At 41.7% G+C, this 25,063-nt stretch overlaps 1 protein-coding gene across 1 annotated transcript in view; it reads right to left on the bottom strand.

Moving 5' to 3' along the window:
* The window catches only part of SLC9A4 (solute carrier family 9 member A4), a 90,674-nt gene extending 65,822 nt beyond the window's left edge, over positions 1-24,852 (bottom strand). Inside the window, exons 1-2 of the mRNA XM_077482670.1 lie at positions 24,358-24,852; positions 21,734-22,197 (exon numbers count right to left, since the gene is read on the bottom strand). Of these exons, the coding sequence (XP_077338796.1) occupies positions 21,734-22,197; positions 24,358-24,550 (657 nt within the window). The 5' untranslated portion in view covers positions 24,551-24,852. The remainder of the gene's footprint in view (positions 1-21,733; positions 22,198-24,357) is intronic.
* Between the last annotated feature and the right edge of the window lie 211 nt (positions 24,853-25,063).

The following is a 25,063-nucleotide window of genomic DNA, read 5'->3' as shown; positions in this document are numbered from 1 at the left end:
CTAAGCTAAAGTCCGTTGCAGCCCACACACGATCGGATAGTCTGACGGACTCAGTCCGTCGGAGTTTGGATGTCGAAAAGTCCGCTCGTGTGTACGGGGCATAAGGAGTCACATGACACCGGGGAGGGAAAATGGCTAATTGGGCCCAATTTGAACATTTTCACTTAGGGGTGTACTCACTTTTGTTGCCAGTGGTTTAGACATGAATGGCTGTGTGTTGAGTTATTTTGAGGGGACAGCAAATTTACACTGTTATACAAGCAGAACACTCACCACTTTACATTGTAATTTTTTCAGTGTGTCACATGAAAAGGTATAATAAAATATTTTATAAAATGTGAAAGGTGTACTCACTTTTGTGAGATACTGTATATATATTTGTGAAACAGATTAAGGGATGTATAATTAAATGTATATTTATACTGACTTGTGAAGTAGGAAATCTAAAAATACAGAATGAAGCAAGCAAGCTAGGCGAGTCCATGTTTAAAATATTCCACATCGATATATATAATTATACCAGTCACAACCTACTTTAGAAATACATGTCATGGGTTAAGGTGGAGTGTGGAAATACCAGTTCTCCATGGTGTTCTGGAAATTATGGAGTACAGTATCCTACCACATCCTTCTCTAGTATGTAATGCTGGCTTCTTTAGTTTTCTAGAATTCATATCAGTAAAATTCCTATCAACAAAGAGCTTGAAATTCCAACAATTTGGTGTTACATAATTTAGCCAAAACAGTCATGGTTGCTGGCTGACTGGAAGTTTTCCGATAACCAAGAGAACATTAGCACAGTAAACATTTGGAAGATGAAAACTGCTTATGCGATGTACTCCAAATGGAGTCCTGGGAAAGTGCATGGTTAGTGATTATACTAAAATTACCAATTTCTCCTTTAGACAGAACTGCTTGTAAAAAATCATAACCATTGGTTGCAGTAAAAGTGGGGTTGGAATTTGATGGAAGGTTCCCTCTGTGTTATTAAATGGATATTAGAAAGAACCATGTAGGATGACCATACAGTACCTATCAACCTACTGAAACGTCCTGGGTGGGTTCCTTTTCTACTACACGTACGCCTCACTCAGTCCTATAAATCAACAACAATACTATGCTGAATGGCTAAGGCGCCACCATGAGTATGGTTCATTCACATAAATAATTGTGGGCAGCACTGCATTTGAGCAGTGTCAAGAGAAACCGACTAGTACATTTTCTTTGCTATGTAATGCCAGGTAAGTCTTCAGAGTGGAGATCTCAGAGGTGGAAAGAAAGATAAGTATTTTACCAGATGAGTTGGACACAAGAGGTTGGATTGGGGAGTGGGAGCCCAGGAACATCTATATAACGAGTATAGCATAAAATCAGAAGGTTTAAAAAGAAAAAATAATATCAGTTACAGCCAAAGGTTCTGATTTATTTTATTTTGGCCAAAACAGGCAGTTTCGCATTGGATAGTTGGAAAGTAAAACAGATAATGTTCTTTTTCACTAAGGGGAATTGCCAGCGCATCTCTATACATATATTTTAAAAAATTAGGAAGAAAACTAGAACTGGTTAAGCTGGCTCAAATTTCTAAAGCCCTAGTCATTCTCTGCAAGCCCATTAGTAAAGCAGAGCTTGCTGAATTCTAATATGAATATCTTGGAAACAAACATTCATAGTTAAGTCTCTGGAAAAATAGCCGGTAACTACCGGTAATTCAGAAAGACAGTGATTGATCCCATATACAGCAAAAGAAAATCTAACACTGCTAATTAGCCAAGAGAGAGAAAAGAAGAACAGTGCACATTGCTTATGAAGTGACATCACTGCTTAATAACTATTTTCCACAATAAACCTGTGCAATAAATTATGTATTCTGTTATGTCTATTAGATGTGTTGCAGGCTGTGAAAAGTGCTTAGAACTTATTTTCTTGTAGTTTATTACATTTTTCTAATAGTGCAGGTTTGGAATATTGCCACTGTAGGCATCAGAGTTGCCAATTTAAAGATAAACAGCAGGTAAACCATAGGCGTGTGCAAGGGGTGTGCCGAGTGTGTCTGGGCACACCCTAATAATTCCACGTGGTGCCCATCCCCCCTGCTGCCAAGGTCCCCCCTGTGTTGCGTCCCCCCCCCACTCCGCCCCACAGCACTACTGGTGGCTTCCCTCCTCTTCTCATCCTTCAGCTGCTGCAAGGGATGTTTCAGGATGGAGGGCAAGGAAAGGAGCCAGTAAATATGCCATTTACTGGCCCCTTCCTTTTCTAAATGGACACAGTGAGTGATTGGCACTGTGTACATTCATAACTGAAGCCATTGAACAGGTTTATCTTCCAATGCAGGGGGTTCTCACCATCAATGCAACAAATATAACATTCTGCCTCCTGGTTCTCTTGTGACAGCTTTACTGTTCTGAATAGTACCTCTTTGGTCCTTCTGACCATCAAACACATCCCAGTATTCATGCACAGATGCTGTACCTCAGCTCTGCATCTTTCCTAGCAGCTTCCTAGCTGCTCTGTCCCTTCTGGACTCTCTTTCCTTGGTCTGTCCTGACCTGGACAGCATGGTGCAAGCCAGCACCTCTCACAGCTCCATTCACACACTGACCTCTGAGCTCTAACTCTGGCTCTCATATGAAGCTATTACACAACTGTGCCATTAGTGTGCTTTCTTCTTAGAAACTCTGGTTTAAATTTTGCACAGGGTCACCCTTCTATATATTCTCCTCCCCTTGTTTTGCACCAAAGGGTGAAACGCACCAATTCATCATACTGGCACCTCTGTGCCTGCTACTACCCACAGAGGTCCTAGTGGGTCTGACCTTCTTTCTAAAGGGGATCTCTACCCACATAATTTTACGAGTGTGCTTCCATAAGCACTTCTTGAACCGTAGAGTTCCACTGGTCTCTCTGCTATCCCTTCTACTGTCTGGACTCAGGTCTCTAAAGTTCTTTTTACCTCCCCACATCTACTATCCCAGGACTGTAAGAGGCCTACTTCTATCACACCTGTCAGGGAGCAACCTTTTTCAACACATTTGTGTACACAATTTTCTTTAACCACTTCTGTGTCCTCTGGTACTTCAACCAATAACTCTGACCCATCCAACATTTCTCTAAAGTGCTTCTCATACACAAACTCAGTAGGAAGCAACCCAAAATATTATGAGACAACTTTTTCTGCTGAGTGTTTGCGCTCACTCAGTCCATGTGTCATGAGAGGGTTAATTTCTGCAACAGCCAACACGCCTTTGTCTACCAGCTGTTCAGCAGGCCTTTCTCCTGGCACAGCAGCAATATTGTATACCTCGGTATTACCTTCAGAATTTTTTTTCAGAATTGCTATTAGACTCTTGGCCAGGCCGTCCCAATCAAATATGCTCCTCTCGCTGGTGCTCCGTAGCACTGCATCAGCCCAAGGAGACACAGACGGACCAGGGGGTGCAGCAGCATCTGACACGTTACACTTGTCAGTTTTTCTATTACATTGAAATACCACATTTTCACCACCGTGCACTGACATTAATTTATTCCCAACACTAGATTAAGATTTTATTTTCAAACCTCAGCAGGTTAACCCCTTATTTACCTCAACGGTTTTAATCTCATTAGTGAGCAAAAAAATGTATTCAGATTTACCACTTGTCTTCCTGCTACACAGTACTCCGCTTGAAGACAAGTCCTTATCAGTCCTCAGTCTTGCTGCGGGTTCAGCATTAACCCATGTTTCCCCACTACACAGCAGCAAGTCTCTCTTATAAGCAGATATCCTCACCAGACTTGCCACCACTTCACTGGCATAAGATACATAATCAGTCTCTCTCAATTTATATCAGCAACAGCCTTACCACTCCACTTGGCAGCTGCCCTCCTTGGCATTACAGACTCTCTGGCATCCCAGGCCTCTTTGTGGGGATGATGAGCCTCTTCTCCACTGCAGCTTCATCATCCAGAAGACACAATTTCTCTTGTTGCCATGGGATACCACATTCTCCCAGCAGAACTTTTCCAGCACTTTCCAACTGGCTGAAAGGGTTCCTCTCAAGCCCACTAACCATGACTCTCATAAAGAATACTTCACCATCCACCACATGTCTCACGGTTGACCTTGGTTTTGTTGCTTCAGGCAACAACACTGATTTTGTTATGTTATGAGTTATGCACTCAACAGTTCCTCAGAAAATTTTTCGCTGCACTTTCTCTTTAAGGCAGCAAAACTATACACATTTTGCTTGCTCACCCAGCAAAGCACAGAAAGCAACAGACAGTCTCTGGCAACCCGTGCTTATGCACAGACAATGTACCTCAGCTCTGCGTCTTGTTTCACACCTGTTTCACACCACTGGTGTGAAACGCGTTAGTAGCTTTATCCTTGATGTATGGATTCATCATAATAAAGAAATACGTTTTTCATTGAAGTTCAGCCATCCATATTCTTTTGTTCAGTTCTTGCATATGGTTGCATACTGAGCCGCACCCACGCCTGGAGAGGGGAGATATCATTGGAAACAGACAACTGGAGCAGGTTCTCTCTGCCTCACAGCTTACTAATTGCTCTATCCCACCTGGACTCTCTTTCAGGCTTGGGCCTTTGTCTGTCCTGACCTTGACAATTTTGGTGCAAGCCAACACCTCCTGGCACCTGTGCCATTAGTGTGTTTTTTTCTTAGAAACTCTGGCATAAACAATCATTTTACACAGTGCCACGGGGTCACCCTGTTACAGTAAACTAAGCTAATTGTAAAAAAAAAAATTTTTTAACACTAAATTGTGCTTTAAGAGTATGTCATTGCTGAAGGTGCCTGTGAATATTGTGTTTTGTAACACCCTGAACAGCTTTAAAGTATAACTAAAAGCTACACTTTTTGTTTAGTTTTGGATAGAGTGGAGAGGGATTAGAACACCTGTAACTTTTTATTGTTATCTGTGCCCCCGTTAGGGAGAATCGCCCTCTCACGTTGTCTTGTTTACCATTATCATTGAATGTACAGTATAAGGAAAAGAAAATCCAAAATTTTGGGTTGTCCCTACAAAAGCAATAGAGACACAATCTTCCAATGAGGATACTAGTTCTGGTGACCTAGGAGGAACCAAGGTATTCCCTTAAGTTACAGGGATTCCTTTCCCTTCCTGTTTTGGCTATGGTACAGGAAGTGAAGGTATAATCTCCCCAAAAAGGTTTTGCCTATAGTTCTATCTTAAAGTGGTACTTTAGGCTGGGTTTTAAAAATTGGTGGACAGGCAGGATTTTTAGTGCAGAAGAGACAGGCTTTGTCTCCAGCATTAAAGCACCACTGTACAGTAAGCTGCGCATGCACAAATTTGGCAATACTGAATCTGATGGAACTACCACACATGAGCAGAAGTGATGTCATCTCTGCCCAGCCAAGGAAAGCAGACAGTGATCGAGACCCAGAAGCCGGCTGCCTGAAGATGTTAGCGACCAGCGAGGAGCTCCGGTGTGGACCATCGCTGCATTCTAGGTGCGTATAGTCCGCCTTAATGCCTCAAGCTTGTAATTTAAAGGATTTGTGTAATTTCAATGTGGTCAGCAAAGTCACATCAAAGCCACATGAAATGGCCTTCTCCCCACTGTATGTTTTTTTTATTTTTATTGGCCACAATTAAATAACAAGATTTATCACCATGGACCTTAAAGCAGAGTTCCAGCCCTCCCCCATCCCCTCCAAAAAATAAAAGTCAGCAGCTACAAATACTGTAGCTGCTGACTTTTAATATTAGGACACTTACCTGTCCAGGGATCCTGCGATGTTGGCATCCCAGCCGATTTTCCGATCGGCTCTCAGTTGCTGCCGCCACCATTCGTGTGCTTTCTAACTGGCCCGGCGGCGGAGGAAGGAGGAGGGGGCTGAACTTGTGGGGGACCTCACCACAACCAGGTCTCCTGGAAGTGGGAACAGGTATCTGTCAAAAACAGGTAGATGTTCCCCCCTTCCCCCGAAATGTGCCAAATGTGGCACGGGGGGGGGGGGGGGGGCGCAAACAAGTGGAGCTTCCACTTTTGAGTGGAACTCCCCTTTAGTGGGGTTAAACACAAATGGTTCATTGACCAAACCCAGGCATATTTGCACATCCCTAATCATGATTGAATAAGTGAGGTAAATACAGCTTCACTAGCTACACGAAAATTAGGATTTTTTCTACAGCTTACCTGTAAAATCCTTTTCTTGGAGTACATCACGGGACACAGAGCAGCCATAACTAGCTGGGTTATACGCCACCTATAGGTGAATGGACACTGGCAAACCAAAAAGACAGGAAGTCCTCCCCTATTTAACCCCTCCTACACAGGAAGTATCTCAGTTTTGTAGCAAGCAAAAAACTTCCCAGACAAGAGGGGAGGAATCTCTGTGTCCCGTGATATACTCCAAGAAAATGATTTTACAGGTAAGCTGTAGAAAAAAATCCTAATTTCTTTATTGTACATCACGGGGCACAGAGCAGCCATAATAACTAACTGGGATGTCCCAAAGTAATGATTTTGAGGAGAGGGAGCACATTATGACCAAACAAACTTGATAAAACCTAGTGAATGTATGCACCGAAGACCAAGTAGCAGCCTTGCAAATCTGAGCCATCGATTCTTGATGATGAACTGCCCATGAAGCACTCACTATTCTGGTAGAGTGTGCCCTTACTGGAAAAGGCGGGACCTTACCCCTTAATCCATAAGCCTGAACAATCACTTGGTGGATTCATTGGGAAATAGTCAACTTAGATGCTGCCTGTCCCATCTTGGGACCATCTAGCAATACAAACAGAACATCAGTCTTCCGCATCTGAACCGACATTCTCGGATAGACCCTGATAGCCCATACTACATCAAGAGAATGAAATAATATCTCCTCTGCAGACTGAAGATTTGGAAAAAGGGGAGGTAGAATAATTTCCCAATTTCGATGAAAACTGGACACTACCTAGGGCAAAAATTCTGGTTGTGGCCGCAAAAACCGCCCTATCCTGGTGCAAGATCAAAAAAGGTTCTTTACAAAACAGACCAACTCATTTTCTTGTCAAGAGGATCAGAGGAATCTGCTGGATAGGCTCAAAAGGCTGCTTCTGTATAACTCCCAGGACTAAATTTAAATCCCAAGGGCACAGAGGCGGCCTGACTCGTGGAAGCACATGAATCATCCCCTGTACAAATGAATGTTCGAACTAAGTAGTGAGAAGCAAGCATGTGCAAGGGATGGGGGGCGTGACAGGATGTGCAGAGTGGAGTGAGTGAGTGCGTGAAGACGCTGTGTGTGTCTCCCTCCCTGGCCCCCATGGCGAAAGCGCGGTGTGCTTAAAAATTACGGCCGGGTACAGCAAGAGAAGGGTCGGAGCAGAGCAGCTTGGCAGCATAGCAGGACGCTGGACGGGAGGAGGAGCGACGGCTTTGCATCACCTTGGTGTGTGGAGATCTCGGAGATGCTCGTTGACCCCCGCTGATTTCCGCTGATTTCCGGGTTCCGTATCCTGACGGCCGCAGAGAAGGACGAGCCCACGAATACTCCCGACCAATGCTGAACCCCTCGGACCGAGAGACGCCGCTCACAGTATCGAGTAGTTCCGAACGCTCCCCCGCTCCCCGGTAAGCCGCGACAGGAGGAAGGAGGTAAGCGGCGGGATTGTGGGGGAGGAAGAAACCGGCTGACTGAGGGGCATTGCAAGCAGAGGCTTGGTGGAGCAAGTAGGGATACAGTGAAGCCCGTGGGCCGGTAACAGTTAAATAGGCACCAAAGGGGGTAAGAAAGTCCTGTATCCCCCTGTTAGTTTTTTTTTTTCTTTTTTTTTCTCTCCTCCTCTCCCTCTGGATGTTTGGATGCCCGGACTCTACCGCCCTGTGTGTGAGGCTGTTATAGGAGAAAAAAAAAAAAAAAAGGGGAAACAAACCCCCGAACATTTTGTAAGCAGTGTTCAGGAAAATCAGACTTTGGGAACCTGTGTTCTGTGGACTGACCGTGAGTCCAGCTCAGTACTGCGCTAATGTAACAACTGAACTATGTGTATTAATTGAAGGACGGTGTCTGGGTATTAACGGGCTGAATGGTACACGAGCTGATATGAGCAAAATAAATGTGTGTGGTGTTTTGAAGCCTAGAAAAATCAAGAAAACAGGAAGAGTCTGTGATACCTGAAATGTACATTGGGATACGGCTTTTACCGCATTTAAAGTTTATTGTTTGGTGGGCGGCAGGGTTAAAATCCTTTTAAACTGTGCTATACCCAGGATTGTTCTGAAGGAAGCGGCGAGAAAGGGAAAGTAATATGCAGCACCTGCGCTCAGCAAAAGAAAGGGGGGAAAAAAGTTCGCAACAGTCCGCCACAGCAGCCAAATTAGAACAATATGCTCATAACCCGGCACAGTCTTCTCAGACTCCTGCAAAAAAAGGACAGTCAAAGGTGCAGCAAGGTGTAATGACCGAAAGGAAAAGTATGGGACAGTCAAACATTAATATTAATACGCAGGCTGGAGCAGGGGCAAAATCCTCAGTAAATAAAAATGCGGATGCAGGGGAACAGCATACAGAAACTATAACAGGCGACTCCCCCTTGATAGAAAAAGAGCCAACTATAAAGGACGTGCTACTGGCCGTAAATGCATGTAACATCTCTCTGAAAGAACTTTGTAAACAAATGAAGGGAGTGAAGGAGGATCTACTAGTGGTAAGGCAAGACCTACAGAAAGTGGTGGAAAGAACGACAGAACTCGAGACGAGGACCAGTAGACTAGAAGATGATACAACCTTCTTAATTAAAGAAGTAGAAGGCTTGAAGGAGCAGTTTAGTAGTTATAGAACAAGAATGGATGAAATGGAAAACAGGCTCCGGAGGGACAATGTGCGAATAGTGGGACTTCCTGAAAAAAGCGAGGGTGTAAACCCTGCTGAATTTATGGAGCATCTTTTGGTTGATCTGTTCGGAAGGGAGGCTTTCTCGACAACATTTTCTATAGAGAGGGCACATAGGGTACCCTTTAGAGCCCCACCTGAGGGGGGGCGCCCTAGGCCATTACTGATGAAATTACTCAATTATAAAGATAAAGTGGTGTTATTACGGAAAGCAAGGGAAATGGGGAATGTATTGTATAGGGGTGTTAGAATTTCATTATACTCTGATTTTTCCCCAGAACTCCAGAGAAAAAGGGCAGAGTTCTTTCAGGTGAAACGCAAGCTACAGAAGCTTAGTGTGTCATATGCTCTTCTTTATCCGGCAAAGTTACGGATTAATGCTCTAGGACATACTCAGGTTTTCTGCTCCCCAATGGAAGTGGAAAAATGGATAGAAGAAAATAAAGAAAAATTTTAGCCCCTGGGGACCGTGGTCAGGAGGGTGCTGGGAAGATAGGAAGAGTTGGGGGGGTATAGTATGCATGGTTCTTTCTTTTTTTTTTTTCTTTTTTTTTTTTTTTCTGTGTGAAAGGGGGGGGGGGGGGGTGGGAGGGAGGCAACACACAGCGAGGGTAACAGGTGTGAGTGGTGAATAGGTTGTGAAGAGAGTGGTATATGGTCACTAATAGCCCCTTGGGTAACACCTGGGAAGGTGGGGGAGGGGGTAGAATGGGAGGGGAGGGAAGAAAAGGGGGGAGGTTGAGGGTGGGAAAAAAATATATGTTTGCACTAGAAGAAGTTCAGGAGATAATCCAAATAAAGAAAGGATACAAAGTTAGGGGTGGTAAAATATGGGGTGGTAAAAAACAAGGAAAATCTGTTGGTTTCACGGGGAAAAATGGTAACAAACAATTATATAGTATAATTCACGTTAAGAGACACATAATATATGAAATAATGATGATGTTTGGGAAATTTATTGTTATACTGTGGTTTAATAATAGGGGAGGTTGGTATAATTTAATTAAAAGGGTGGGAGTGGATCCTAGCAGTGTTTTCATAAGACTGTTCATCTTATCCTCTCTCCATCCTGCTCCACTTCCCTTTTTCATCTACTGGTGTTAATGCAGGATGGAAAAATTAAGGTAGGCTCCTGGAATGTGAGGGGCCTGGGGACGCAGGTGAAACAAAAAGCGGTGCTTTCAAGGTTGGAGGGATATGGAGCAGGGTTGTTATGTTTGCAGGAGACTCATTTAAATAGAGATACAATATACCGGTTGCAGAGTAGAAAATACCAATCTCAATACCATTCTGTTTACTCGACATATAGTAGAGGGGTGAGTGTCCTGGTAAGAACGGGGGTGAATTTTGTATGTAAGCGGGTTAGCCTGGATGAAAAGGGTAGATACATTTTCTTACACTGTTTAATTGAAAATAGAGAATGCATGTTGGCAAATATTTATATTCCCCCACCATTCAAAATGGAAGTGCTTTTTAAATTACAGGACTTCCTAGTTGGGATAGATGGTGTTCCTATAATAATAGTAGGGGATTTCAATACGGTTTTAGATATTAAAGTTGATAGATTCCCAGAAAAAAAACTGGTGGAATCGGTTGGGCAGGGGAGAATGGGTCAGTACCTGGAAGAGGTAGGACTGCTGGACTTATGGAGAACCGGGAATCCAGGAGTCCGGCAGTATAGTTGTCACTCGGTAGCGCATTCTACACTATCCAGGATTGATATGATACTGGGGAATGACCTTGCCCTACAAATGGTGGAAAAGATTGAATACCAGCCCAGGGGGATTTCAGATCATTCTCCAGTGATAGTAGCATTGAAAATGAGAGAACGAAGGGTACAGAGGGCGTGGAAACTGAACCCGCTTTGGTTGGAACTAATAAAAAAAGAGACGGAAGAACGCCCTGAGAGAATCCAGTGGGAGCTAAAAGAATTTCTAAAAAATAATCGGGGTACAGTAAGGTCAGGGATCCTATGGGATACTCTGAAAGCTTACCTGAGGGGTCTGCTGATCCAATCAATAGCAAAAATAAATAGAAAATCCAAGGAGCAGGAGGTAAGAATAGGTAGAGAAGTGCTGGAGGCTGAAAGAGATTTTATTAGTGACCCCATCCAGGGTAAGAAAAAAATCTGGTTAGACAAACAAGAAGAATTTAGGTTAATAACCCTGAAGAAAGTGGAGATACAACATCAGTTACATCGGCAAGTCTCCTTTGCTGAAGGGGAAAGTATGGGAAAAATGTTAGCACAACTGGTGAAGAACAACATGGGCCCCTCCTCAATCCCGGCGATTAGGACAACTGAGGGAGAAGTTATAACGGAAACTGGGAATATATGTCAAGTATTTGGAGGATATTATAAAAAACTTTATACTGCACAAAAAGTGGGGATGGATGAGCAGATGGAAACATTTTTAGGCCACCTAGAGGTACCATGTTTGACACAAGAAGAAAGAGAAGAACTGGAAGCCCCTATTACTCTGAAGGAACTTCAGGAAGCAGTTGCGAGTATGCCAAATCAGAAATCGCCTGGGCCAGATGGGCTACCGATTGAAGTTTATAAAAACTATGGCGAGATACTGCTTCCTGAGCTTCTGGAGATGTTAAGAGGAGCATATGGGGAGGGTAAACTGCCACCATCAATGATGGAGGCAGTTATAATTTTGCTGTACAAAGAAGGAAAGGACTCACTAGATGTAGCAGCATATAGACCAATCTCTCTCTTGTGCACTGATACAAAGATACTGGCCAAGGTTTTAGCGATTAGGCTTAATCGAGTTATAGCAAGATTAGTCCATACGGACCAAACAGGGTTCATTGCCAATAGGTCAACTAGTATAAATATTAGAAGAGCGTTCTTGAATCTTCAGATCCCAACGGATAATGATACCCCGGGGGCAGCTGTGGCATTGGACGTAATGAAAGCATTCGATAGTGTAGAATGGGGATATATATGGAAAGTCTTGGAGAAATTTGGCCTGGGTCCTTTTTTTATAGGATGGATTAGGATGCTATACGATAAACCTAGCGCTAGATTAAAAATTAATAACGAGTTCTCTGATAAAATAGAGTTGGGGAGAGGGACGAGGCAGGGGTGCCCATTGTCGCCCCTGCTCTTTGCGTTGGCTATAGAGCCTTTGGCATGTGCAATCAGAGCAAACCGGGAAATAGTTGGATTTTTGAGAAAAACGGGGGAGGAAAAAATCTCTCTCTATGCAGATGATATCCTGTTATTTCTGGGGGATATGAGGCACTCATTGCCAAAGGCAATAGGATTGGTGCAAGGGTTTGGAGGCTTCACAGGACTGGAGATTAATTGGATAAAAGTCGGAATGTCTTCCGTTAGACCCAACTGGTCAACAAACAGCCCTGGGAATCCCCCAAATGGCAACAGTAGATAAGCTGAAATATCTGGGAGTAACCCTGACAAGGGATCCTAACGAGTATATAAATTATAATCTAGTCCCATTATTGGTTAAGTTTAAACAAAAAATTGCTATATGGAAGAGAATGCCTCTCTCGGTGGCCGGTAGATGCAACCTGATAAAAATGATATGGATGCCCCAACTTTTATACATATTGCATAATTCCCCTATATGGATTAATAGATGTTGGTTTAATAAGATCGAGATGTTGTTTAGGGAATTAATATGGAAGGGAGGACAGGCTAGATTGAGGTTGCGGATGCTCCAGCTACCGGGAGAGGAAGGTGGTTTCGCAGTCCCCCACCCGGAGTGCTATTTTTGGTCATCCCAATTACAACAGTTAGGGGGAATAGAAGAGGTGAATGGTGGAACCCCAAACGGGATATTAGTATTAATAGGCTCCCCGCATAGAACGCTGATTGAGACCCTGGAAGCGGATTCATTCCAGTATAGATGCCCCACAGTAAAAATGATGATAAAACTATGGGATATAGTTAAAAAAAAAATGGGATACAGTAAAATAACAAAGTTTACACCCCTTTGGAATAATAAGAAGCTACAAGAAATATGGCGGGTTGGAAAAATTGTAGAATGGGAAAAATGTGGTATTGTAAGGTTGAGTCAGCTATATGGAGGTAGGGGTTTTAAATCTTTTGAGCAACTACAAAAAGAATTTAAGTTACCACAAAAGTCGTTTTATGCTTATATACAAGTAAGGCACGCTTTAAAGACCCAGTTTGGAAACGTAGTATCAACATGGGAAGAACTGTCCCTGTTACATCTAGTAGCACAAGTAGGACCCACTAAAGGATTAATATCCAAATTTTATGCCCAGTTGGGTGCACAGATTAATTGTGAGAAGAAAGGGAGGGTTGAGAGAGGGAAATGGGAGCAAGACATAGGTAATATAACACGAGCGCAGTGGAAAAATATCCTAGAGGCATGTCCAAAAGTCTCAGTCTCTCCCCCCCATAAGATATCCCACTTGATGGTAATTAATAGAGCTTATTATACCCCCCAGAGATTATTTAGATTTGGTAAGAGAGCAGACGATTGTTGTCCTAGGTGTGGGGGGACAGGAAATTTAATACATATGCTCTGGAAATGTCCTAAATTATTTAGATATTGGGAAGGAGTGGTAGAAACACTAAGCAGAGTCTTTAGGACGGTAATAGAATCAAACCCCATAGTGTGTATCCTGGGATATAGAGACGAGAAAGCAGAGAGAAAGGGAGTAACTATCGTAATTCTAAGATGCCTATTTCAAGCTAGAAGAATGATTGCTAGAAGATGGCAATCAAAGCTAGCTCCTACAATAGAGGATTGGGTGAGCGCTGTAAACGAATATCTGTGTAAGGAGAGAGCGGTATATGCAAAACGAAATAACCTAAAAGAGTTTAACAGAAACTGGCGAGATTGGTTAGTAGAGATGCATACCCCAGTCTAAAACACATTAGGAAAAGGGAGTAGAGAAGGGGGGGGGGGATGGGAACTGGGTGCGGGTAGGGTAGAGGGTAATAAAGGTATTAGAATTACTACAACACATTACAACACAAGTATGTTACATTGAAGGTTAAAAGCACAAATATATACACTTGAGAGGGGGAGGGGGGGTTGTAAAGATATAAAGGGAGGGAAGGAGGGAGGGGGGTATATTAATAGGAAAAATGTTGGAAGAGTAAAAAGAGTCGAGGAGGGGTAAAGGGGGTTATAGTACTGTCTAGATAATGTTTTCATTTTCCTTTTTTTCTGTTCTTCTTATTAAATTATACTCGTTGTATGGATGTATACTTATTGCCCCCTTCTTCCTGGCACTTTAAAACCCAGACTCCTGGTTGGAAGGAATATGTAATGAACTGTTGGCAATGTTATTTGAAAAAGGTGTTTTGTATAGTCTGAAAATTTAATAAAGATTAAAGTAAAAAAAAAAGTAGTGAGAAGCAATAGGCCTCTGAAAAAATATTGCTAAGACTGAAATGCGAGCCTTAATTGTAATTAAGACCAGATTTATATCCACTGCTTTTTGCAGAAAAGCCAGAGCTCTCCCAATGACATATCTATGGGGGTGCCACCTTCTGGCCTTGCAGTTTCTTATCTGCTGGATCTTTAAATACCTGGGAATTATCTACAGGACAGGTAAGACTTTTATTCACAGAGAAAATGGCAGTGTCCACAGATGCCATACTCCATTTCTTTATAAACATTTCCTCCATAGAATACAAAAGTGCAAATCTTTTAGGAGGAATAAAAAGTTTATCAGGGTGATCCCAGGCAGCATACACAATCAGCTTGTCATGACTCTGCAGTAATACTTTTATGCCCTGTGTGTCTCTTACCTAGTCTATCGGTCTTAGTCTGCATTCTTTTTAATAAATTGTTACAAACATTTGTCATTTTATATTAGTGCTATGAGAATATCTATGTTCAGTGACATTTTTTAGCTGCACAGATGATAACATCACACAAAGAAACCTTTAAAGGTTAGTTTGTGTTTACATTTGGCATGTTTGTAGTGTACTGGCAGTAGTGTAGTCATTTTTTTTAACTATTATATCACTCTGTTCCTGAACATACAACACAAATCATTGTTAAAAATGCAAGGGGTAATGCCTACACCAGAAGTGACATGGCACAAATTACCTGTTGACATAGAAACTATATAATGCAAACAGCAACCGTGATTTGCCTGCTGACCAACCATCACCTTTTTTGTTCATTATGTACATTAACGATGACATTCCTAGTTGTACTGCAAGTCCTTTGATCTCACAGAACAATAGTTAAAAGAACCAAGTACACTTAGCTTGTTTAGTGGTTTATGGCGTGACCATTTGGGCTTGTAACAAAGTAAAGACACCGTTGTTTGCATTGCTTGTCTTCTAATGGCTGTTTTCTCCTGCAGGTGAGCTTGTATTAATATTGTGTATGATGATCATGATTTCCATGCATTAGGGGGCTTTGGTGAAATATCAGGGGTCTAAACAGGGGGAATCTGCACCACATGGGGATTCTACTACAAAGCCTTTAAACACATTTTGGAGCACGGATCCTCCACCCACAACCTACATGCCACTATCTAGCAACGATTACTGCAGCTTCTAGAGTTTGGACCTCCCTAACAGATCTTCGTTATCTTTGCACCATTATGGTCCTACAGAAACTACCATTAAAGCGGAGTTACACCCAGAAATGGAACTTCTGCTGATCCAGTTCTCCCCCCGCCCCTCCGGTTTCAGATTTGGCACCTTCCGGGGGGGGGGGGGGGAGCAGATACCTGTCGAATCCAGATATTTGCTCCCACTTTCGGCGAAAGAGCGCAGCAGAATACGCAGTGAATTATGCCATGTCTGGCCTCTCCTCTGTCCCCCCACGCGGTATTCTGGGAGAAACACAGGTCCCAGAAGACAGCAGGGACCAGTCAGACTCACGCATTGGCGCAGTAGGAAACAGACTGTGAGGGAGCAAGGCTTCACTTCCTGATTCCCTTACCAAAGATGTTGGTGCCTCCACCCGGAGCCGAGGGATGGGTCGGCTTCAGGTGAGGACATCAAGGGTGCCCTGGACAGGTAAGTGTCTGTATTTTAAAAGTCAGCAGCTGCAGTATTTGCTGCTGCTGACTTTTATTTATTTTTTTGCAGGTGAAACTTGGCTTTAATATCATTGGAAAATCTTATCCTCGACCAGTGGTGGCCTGTCCATAGGGGGCACAGGGGCGCCGCCCCCCTAATCCATGCCCCCAGCCTCTAATCTACATGCAGGGCACTGGACACATGGATTCCAATGGATATTTTGTGCTTGTTTTAGAAGCACATGATTAGAGCCTGAAGATCCAATTGGCTTAAAAAAGGGATGGGCTCGAGCTGAAGAGCACTGCGTCCTGAGCCCACCCAGTTGTGTGACAATAGCAAATTAATATTTGCTATTGTCTTCCTGATTCTTCTCCCGGCCAATCAGGCAGAGGTTGCTGAGACCCGATTGGCCAAGAGGAAAAGCGCTCATATTTGAAGAAAAGAGGAGGATGAGACACGGGGAAGCCGCCATGAAACCGAGGAAGCCACTGCCCAGAGGAAGCAATGTCCACCACCTAGATGGGGTAAGTGCGAGGCTGGTAAGCAACTGACCAATGGAGGGGGTTTGGGGTGTGATGGTTGCTGCTGATCTGAACGACTAGGGGAGGTGGCAGTTTCTATTGTTTGCTGCCCCCAAAAAATATAGCTTCCAGCCACTACTGTCCTCGATATATTCTGGCAGTCTTGGGAATCGGCTGGTATCCATACAATATCTCACCTATACAAGGACATGTACCTAAGATCTTTTAGAGCTTATTCCATTCTGACCTCCACTTTTTTCAAATACCTTCAAATACGCCATGCACTTCAGAATATCCAACTTGACAAATCCTCTCATGGATAAACTCTTGTATATATACCAAAGGTCGCTACAATATACAAGTGATCAAAATTCAACCAAATACTGTGCATATATAAATCAACAATACATAAATAAATAAACAATTCATATATCATAAAGTGCAGGGCCGTCTTTAATATTGATTGGACCCTGGGAAAAGGTTTTCTTGGGCCCCCCTTACAATTTCACTCTCCACCTGCTCTGAGACATACAATAAATAGCAGCTAGACTTAAAATCAGTTTACTGTATCAGATAAGGCAGCAATTGTGATTGGTTGCTAGAGGTTACAGTGTATCATTACTACTTACTGACTGGTTGCTAGAGGTTACACCACACATCACAGCTCACTGATTAGTTGCTAGATGTTACAGCACGTGATTTCTGCTTGTTGATTGGTTGCTAGAGATTACTGTACAGTAATACTGCTCACTGATTGGTTGCAACACATCATCTCCTCACTGCAGGGGGCATCATATACATATGAATGACGCCTTTACTTACATATCTATGCTGCCGGATGCAGCTATTTACATATGAATGCTGTTGCTATTTACATATCAATGTCGGTTATTTACATGTAAACACAGGGTCTGCAGGACACCGCAAGGGACTAGAACTTCAAGGGACAAGGGAATTTAAATTGGGATAGTTGGCAAGTATCAGCCAGCTGCTTTGGGCCCCACAACAATGACAGGGCCCAGAGCAGCTGCCCCTTTTGCTCTGCCTTAAAGATGGCCCTGATAAAGTGCTAGAGTGTTCATACAATTCATATAATAAAGTGCCATTTAAATTAGTCCACTCAAATGTGTCAAACATATGACCCAATCCGTTGTGCTTCAGAAAGTCCTGTAAACTTCAAAAATATCAAATGCTCTGTGCGCAGGTCACCTCTCCATGCTCCCCTACTTTTCCCTACACACTCACTATGCCCAAAATGTTATGCTCGCTTTGCATAAATCCAAAGCCATTTTTCCCTGGTAATCTCCACTGCGTTTCACCAGATAAGAACTAATAGAGTATGCTCGCTTTTCTTATGCCCATAGCCTTCATTCAAGTTGTGTTTACTAGTAGTACTCCTCTAGGTGATGCAGTGATGCGTGCATGGTAGGGGAACATAAACCAGACAAAATACCCCATATTGTGATTCCACTTTTTTTTATTGTCTTTCAATAAACAGAATCACACTATGGGGTATTTTGCCTGGTTTATTTTCCCCTAATCTGCAAACATCACAACATCACCCAGAGGAAAACTACTAGTGGAGACAACTTGAATGAAGGTTATAGGCATATGAAAAGAAGTAAAAAAGTAGAAAAGAATATTAGTTCTGATCTGGTGAAACACCTTGGATATTACCAGGGAAAAATGTCTGCGGCTATATACAAAGCAAGCATAAAATCTTGGGTCTGGGGAGTGTGTAGGTAAAAGGAAATGAGCATAGAGAGGTGACCTGCACACAGAGCACTTTATTTTTTAAGTTTTGAAGTTTATAGCACATAGCACTTTCTGAAGCAGAATGGATTGGGTCATATGTTTGACACATTTGAGTTACTTTTTTGAATGGACGTTAGCACGTTATTATATGAATTGTATGAACATTCTAGCACTTTATGATATACAAATCCTTTATTTATTTATTTATTGTTGATTTATATAAAATGCCATGAAAAAGTATTCATACCCCTTGACATTTTCCACATTTTGTCATGTTACAACCAAAAATTTAAATGTATTTTATTGGGATATTATGTGATAGAGTTAGACCAACACAAAGTGGCACATAATTGTGAAGTGGAAGGAAAATAATAAATGTTTTTCAAAACGTTTTACAAATAAATATCTGAAAAGTGTGGCATGCATTTGTCAGGGATAAAGTTGTGGAAAAATGTAAAGCATGGTTAGGTTATAAAAAATAAAACGAGTATGGCACAACTGCAAAGCTACCAAGACATGGCCGGCCACATCAACTGACAGGCAAGGTAAGGAAAGCATTAATCAGAGAAGCAGCCAAGAGGCCCATGGTAACTCTGGAGGAGCTGTGGGAGAATCTGTCCACAGGACAACTATTAGTTGTGCATTCCACCAATCTGGCCTTTATGGAAAAGTGGCGGGAAGAAAGCCATAAGGAGTCCCATTTGCAGTTTGCGAGAAGCCATGTGGGGAACACAGCAAATATGTGGAAGAAGGTTCTGGACTGATGAAACCAAAACTGAACTTTTTTGGCCTAAATGAAAAATGCTATGTGTGGCAGGAAAACCCTGCACATCACCCTGAGCACATCATCTCCACCGTGAAACATGGTGGTGGCAGAATCATATTGTGGGGATGCTTTTCTTCAGCAGGGACATGGAAGCTGATCAGTGTTGATGGAAAGATGGATGGAGCCAAATATAGGGCAATCTTAGAAGAAAACCTGTTAGAGTCTGCAAAACACTTGAGACTAGGGCAGAGGTTTACCTTCCAGAAGGACAACGACCCTAAACATACAGCCAGGGCTACAATGTAATGGTAGATCAAAGCATATTCATGTGTTATGTCGCGTACACACGAGCGGACTTTTCAACATCCAAAGTTCGACGGACTGATTCCGTCAGACTATTCTATCGTGTGTGGGCTGCAACGGACTTTTGATTCGCCAAAGTCTGACGGACTTTAGAATATGGAACATGCTTCAAATTTTTCCGACGGAACTCCGCCGGACCCGGTCCCTTCGAAAAATTCGCTCGTGTGTATGCTATTCCGACGGACTAAAACCGACGCTAGGGCAGCTATTGGCTACTGGCTATGAACTTCCTTATTCGAGTCCAGTCGTACGTCATCACGTTCGAATCCGTCGGAGTTTAGTGTGATTGTGTGTGGCCAAGTCCACTCAGTCAAAAAGTCCATCAGAACTCTGTCGGAACTCCGGCAGAACTCCGGCAGAACTCCTTCGGAAGTCTGTCGGACATAAGTCCTCTCGTGTGTACGGGGCTTTAGAATGACCCATTGAGAATCTATGGCAAGACTTGAACATTTTCACAGATGCTATCCATCCAATCTGACAGAGCTTAATTATTTTGCACATAAGAATGGGCAAAAATGTCACTCTCTAGATGGGAAAATCTGAAGGGACATCCCCAAAAAGACTTGCAGCTGTAATTGCAGTGAAAGGTGGCTCTACAAAGTATTGGGGGGACTGAATACAAATGCACGCTACACTTTACACATATTTATTTGTAAATATTTTGAAAACCATTTATCATTTCCCCTCCACTTCACAGTTATGCGCTACTTTGTGTTGGTCTATCACATACAATCCCAATAAAATAAATTTACGTTTTTGGTTGTAACATCACAAAACGTGGAACATTTCAAGGGGTATGAATACATTTGCAAGGTATTGTATGCACAGTATTTGGTTGAAATTTGATCACGTGTATATTGTAGCGATAGCACACACACCTGTGGTTTTTAAATTTGGATTACACTTGGTTAGTAGTCATTGTGCAGGCAGCCACACCGAACGTTAACTCTTAGCGCAGAGTCTATTGCATATATTATCGCAATTATATGAATCTATACAACTTAACTGTAAAAGCATTGCGCCGATATATGCTATTCTAAATGCCCCATCCTCTTCGGAAAAATCAACTATGCTACAATCCTGAGCCATAGAACTTAGTTTTACAGCTACTCCACAACAATAGCAAACAGCATCTTCCCTACCCCTGAAATATTCAAGATACATTAAACACTGGGAAGCTTCCCAGAAACTCTTATATGATTGGTACTTTACCCCTGTAATGATTACTTCATTTTATCCTACACAATCTCCTTTATGCTGGAGGCATTGCAGAGCCCCAGGATCAACATTTCATATTGGTGGCATTACCGCTGTCATACTGAACATTCGGCCTCAAGTTTTTTCATTCATATCCTGTGTTACTGGACTTCATATTTTACCCAATCCTAAAGTTGTTTCACTAGGTTTAGATATGGATTCCTGGCCCTCAGATTTTGATGCTGTACTTACACATTTTGTCACAGCCTGTCTACTCATTGCCCATAACTGGAAAACACCAACACCCCCCTGAAACCACAATGATCATACCCGTTTTAAATGACCAAGCCTTTTATGAATATTCCTTCACTAAAGCCTATCGTCTGCAAAAAAAGATTCCACCACCAATAGTTCTCCTGGCTGGGACACTCTGGTTGTTCTTTTAAACTCTAAACCATTATATTTTTATATATGTCTCCTTAGGCCCTCTCCTTCCTTTTCTGTTTTATTTCACTTTTTGTTTACACCAAAAATCCATCTCTGCACTTGATCTAATAATATTTGACACTGATCAGCTTATTATACTCTTAACTCAAATGCCCTGACTGATTTTTTTTAAATAAACTACCCCTATACCTGTAGACTCTGCTTTCCCTCTGTTCTCCCTACCCTCTCTGACTAGCCCTACTGGGCCATACTCACCTTTTTTTCCCTTTATATCCAATGTCCACTCTATATATATGTTTATCAGCTGTTATTTGCTGTATTGGACCATTTAAATAATTAAAAATAACCGATAAAGAATGATTGAAATTAAATGATTTTTAAAAATGGGAGAAAAAAGAAAACGAATGCAGTCGCCACAGTTTAAGCTGTGAAATATAAATTTTTTGTTCTTGGGTCTAAAACTATTAGACTTTATTACATCACTTCAATTAAATAATTGTATTCCTTACAATGTCTTTGAGAGTAAATTTGTCCTATACACATTGGTCTAATTTCTGTGCTATACTCTATCCTCAATTCAATCCGATACAAACTTTTAATGTTCACTGTCAATTTTACAGTGTATGTTTGAATCAAATTTGAAAGTACAGACTTTTTTTTATTTTGTATTACATTATAATAAACGTGGCCTATTGCATTTAAACAAATATGGTTTATGTGATGGCAAAGGCAGTGATCCTTTGATTGAGAAAGCTGAATGGTGCATCTACACAAATATAGTCACTGTGTCTTTTTCTTGTTTGTCTGTGTACCATTTAGTTACATAAAACAAATCACTTACCACTGTTATTCCATCATTCAGCAGAGATTCTCCAAAGATCATCATATATAGCTGTTCATTTACAGATATCTCCTCAAAGACAGCAAGGACAGCCACCGGATCAACTGCTGATATCAGGCTTCCAAAGAGCAAACTTTGTAGTAGATTGATATCAGTTAATCCAAAAACTTCTATCTGGCAAATGGCATATAGAGAAAGACCAATGCCAAAGGCATTAATAAGTGTCCCAATTACAGACCAACAAATAATGCTTCCAATGTTCTCAAAAAAGGGGCGGGTGGGTAGAAAGTATCCCCCTTCAAGCACAATTGGAGGCAGCAGATAAAGGAAATAAATGTCAGTTCTCATTGCAGGTGGCGCTTTGTGATCTGTCCCAAAAATGATTCCTCCCAGTAGTACACCAATAGCTATCAGAATGCAGCTCTCAGGCATTATTGCTGGCAATTTGTGATACAGATGAAATCCTATGAAATAAAATTATATTATTTAGGAAAAATACAACACAATATTTATTGAATTGATTTAACCAGTTTGGGCTCTGCACATTCAAAGCCCCAGTTCAGTATTTAGTCTATACAAATAACAAAACATCCTAAAATTATTGTCTAAATCTAAATGTCTTGCTGTAGAGTTCAACTATAATAATTTCAAGCGGAACTTTACCAATAACAAATAGATTTTAAAAAATGATGTTCTTTAGCAAGGAACATATATTGCACATTAAGAATTATGCTACCAAAATGAGTGTGTGCTGTAAATTGCCACCAGCATTTCTCCTGTTTCTTCTTGGTGGAGGCTGCCATTTTGCTGCTGCCCAGAGCAGCAGTAAATCTTTAAGCTGTCAGCCTATATAGTCTATAGTGGCTCTGATTTCCAGCACAATGGCAAAAATGTCAATGCCAAAAATGGGAGCATGTGCAGTGCAGGGTGGCACAGTGTATTACTGGATTTTAAACAGTATAGGCACTTTTTATTTTCATGCTTAATATAGCAATACCCACAAAAGGGACCAGCATGAAGTGTTCTAGCAGAACTTAATTTTCTGCTTAAAGTTCCACTTTAAGGGAGTAAACCATAATGGGCTCCATTCATTAAAGCAGCTTGCATGTGGTATTTAGGTGCCCAGACACATTTTTCTTAAATATCACATGCACCTTCGAGTCTGGTACAGATTTTAATGGGAAACCCATGGCAATTTTTTTTTTAAATGGTGTGGGGTCCCCTCAAAATCCATACCAGACCCTTATAGGAGCTTGCAGCCCAGTAGGCTTGAAAACGGGGGGGGGGGGACGAGCAAGCTGAGGGGTTTTTTTCTTCCTTTTCCGGGTCCGGCGGCGGTGCGTGCGGCATCGTGATTGACAATGGATCTACTTTCAGGAGACATTTTTTATTTTATTTTTTACTAAAGGAATTGTCAAAAACTTGTGTAGTGTCTTTACTCACTTTTTGCACTTTTTTGGTGAATCAGTAGGGGTACTATGTGCCCCATACTCATTCACAATGGGGGGGGGGGGGGGGAACAGGAGCTGTGTGTTAAAGGGAAATTCCAAATTCTAATAAGCCCCCCGGCTCCACAGCTGGTCCCCTACTGCGCTGTCTAATTCCTTCCAATGGCAGAGGAAGAAGGAGGGGGCCTGAACATCTGGGAAAGGGGACCGCGGGCTATTTTTCCGAAAGTGGGGTAAACAGGTACCCATTCCCCCATCCCCCCTAAAAGGTGTCAAATGTGGCACCAGAAGGGGGGGGGGAGAGACGGATGAGTGGAAGTTCCACTTTTGAGTGGAACTCCGCTTTAAGTATCCTTGGCTGACTACTACGTCTACTTTCCTCAATGTTGCCCATTTGTTTGAAATCCCAGTCTGCTTTGAAACTCTTGCCTGGTTGAGACCTTGCTGATGCAGTATAGCTACTATGTGTCTTGTTGCTGTGTTCAGTCTTGCCATGGTGTATGACCTGTGACATGAAACTGTCTTCCACAACCTCACCTTTCTCTGCTTAGTGGCTTGGCTGTTCCTCACCCAGTTTTAAACCTCCTACAGAGCTCTTTCTGTTTCAGGTATTGACTGTGTTTCAACATACATATGAAATGGATGATCATTAGCACCTGCTTGGAATTATTTGTTAATCATTTGTTAATCAAAGTGTGCAAATGTAAGAATTGATGCTGCTTTAAAACCAAAAGGTAGACACACCAAATATCGATTTAATTTTGATTTTTCTTTTTTCCCTTACTTTGTATTTTGAAAAATGATAAAAATAAACAATTAAAATATATATTTTTGAAAGGATTCTTACTTACCAGCATTTCTTCACACCTGCTTAAAATTTTTGCAGAGTACTGTAGATATCTATCTGCATTTTCGTTATACAATATTATCAATTTTGTACCCAGCCTTTGATTGTAGCATGTGTAGGATTTACTGTATAACAATGCCTACTTTGCTTTGAACGATGTAGTGCACCATAGTAAAAAAAAAGCATACTGTATAATATATACCGTATATATACTGTATGTACATACTGATAAAACATATAATTCATTTTAGGAATTCTAGAGAATGTTAAATATGGCAAGAAATGCAAGCCAAAAAGTCAAGCAGGACATGATCATATTAGGAACTTACCAATTTTAGCATAGGAAGCGAGGATGATCCATAGGGTGATTTCATAAGGGATTTGGACCAGGCTGTAATCCACAGAAAAGGTATGTATTCTTTCCTCAACTTCTGGATTTTTTGTAATCCCTGCAGTCATATCTGTGCTTCCAGTTGTGCTGTTTAGAATCATTAGAAGAATAAGAAAGTGAAGGATTTCCATTCTCAAACAGAAATTAAGGATTCCTATGTACTATAACAAAAATAATTTGAAGAAGCATCATCTCATCCACATAAAATGGTATTTTCATTGCACATTGGTAATTTCTATAAGCTCATTTCATTTTTGTTACAGAGGAAGAAAGCAAAACACAAAATGTGCAGAAGGCAATTCTTTCAGTATTAGTGTTGGAAATTATGTTCCTGTTTGTTGAAGGAGTCACCTGGTCAGAGTATTTGTTTAAGATAGGATTCATTTTCTTTGATTGAAAAGCATATACTATTCGATGGCAGGTTTGTCTCGTGCAAGTTAGTCCGCCCAATTTTTACATAGATCTCTGAGTTGTAAAATCTGACACACTTAGGATCACAAGCAGTGTATTGTGACTAGGTGTGGTGCCTGAGAATGAATACATATGCTTTGACAATGTTGCCACCTTGTGAATAGCCATGTAAGTGCCACTTTGATAGTATCAAATACAATAATGACAAAGGCAGTACTGTAGAATTTGTTAAT

Source organism: Lithobates pipiens, unplaced genomic scaffold (genome assembly GCF_037356315.1).
Source record: "Lithobates pipiens isolate NorthernLeopardFrog02 unplaced genomic scaffold, aLitPip1_a1.2 Scaffold_16, whole genome shotgun sequence".
NCBI classification, from domain to species: Eukaryota; Metazoa; Chordata; class Amphibia; order Anura; family Ranidae; genus Lithobates; species Lithobates pipiens.
The sequence above is the reverse complement of the archived record's forward strand: the minus strand, read 5'-3'. Positions and strand labels throughout refer to the sequence as shown.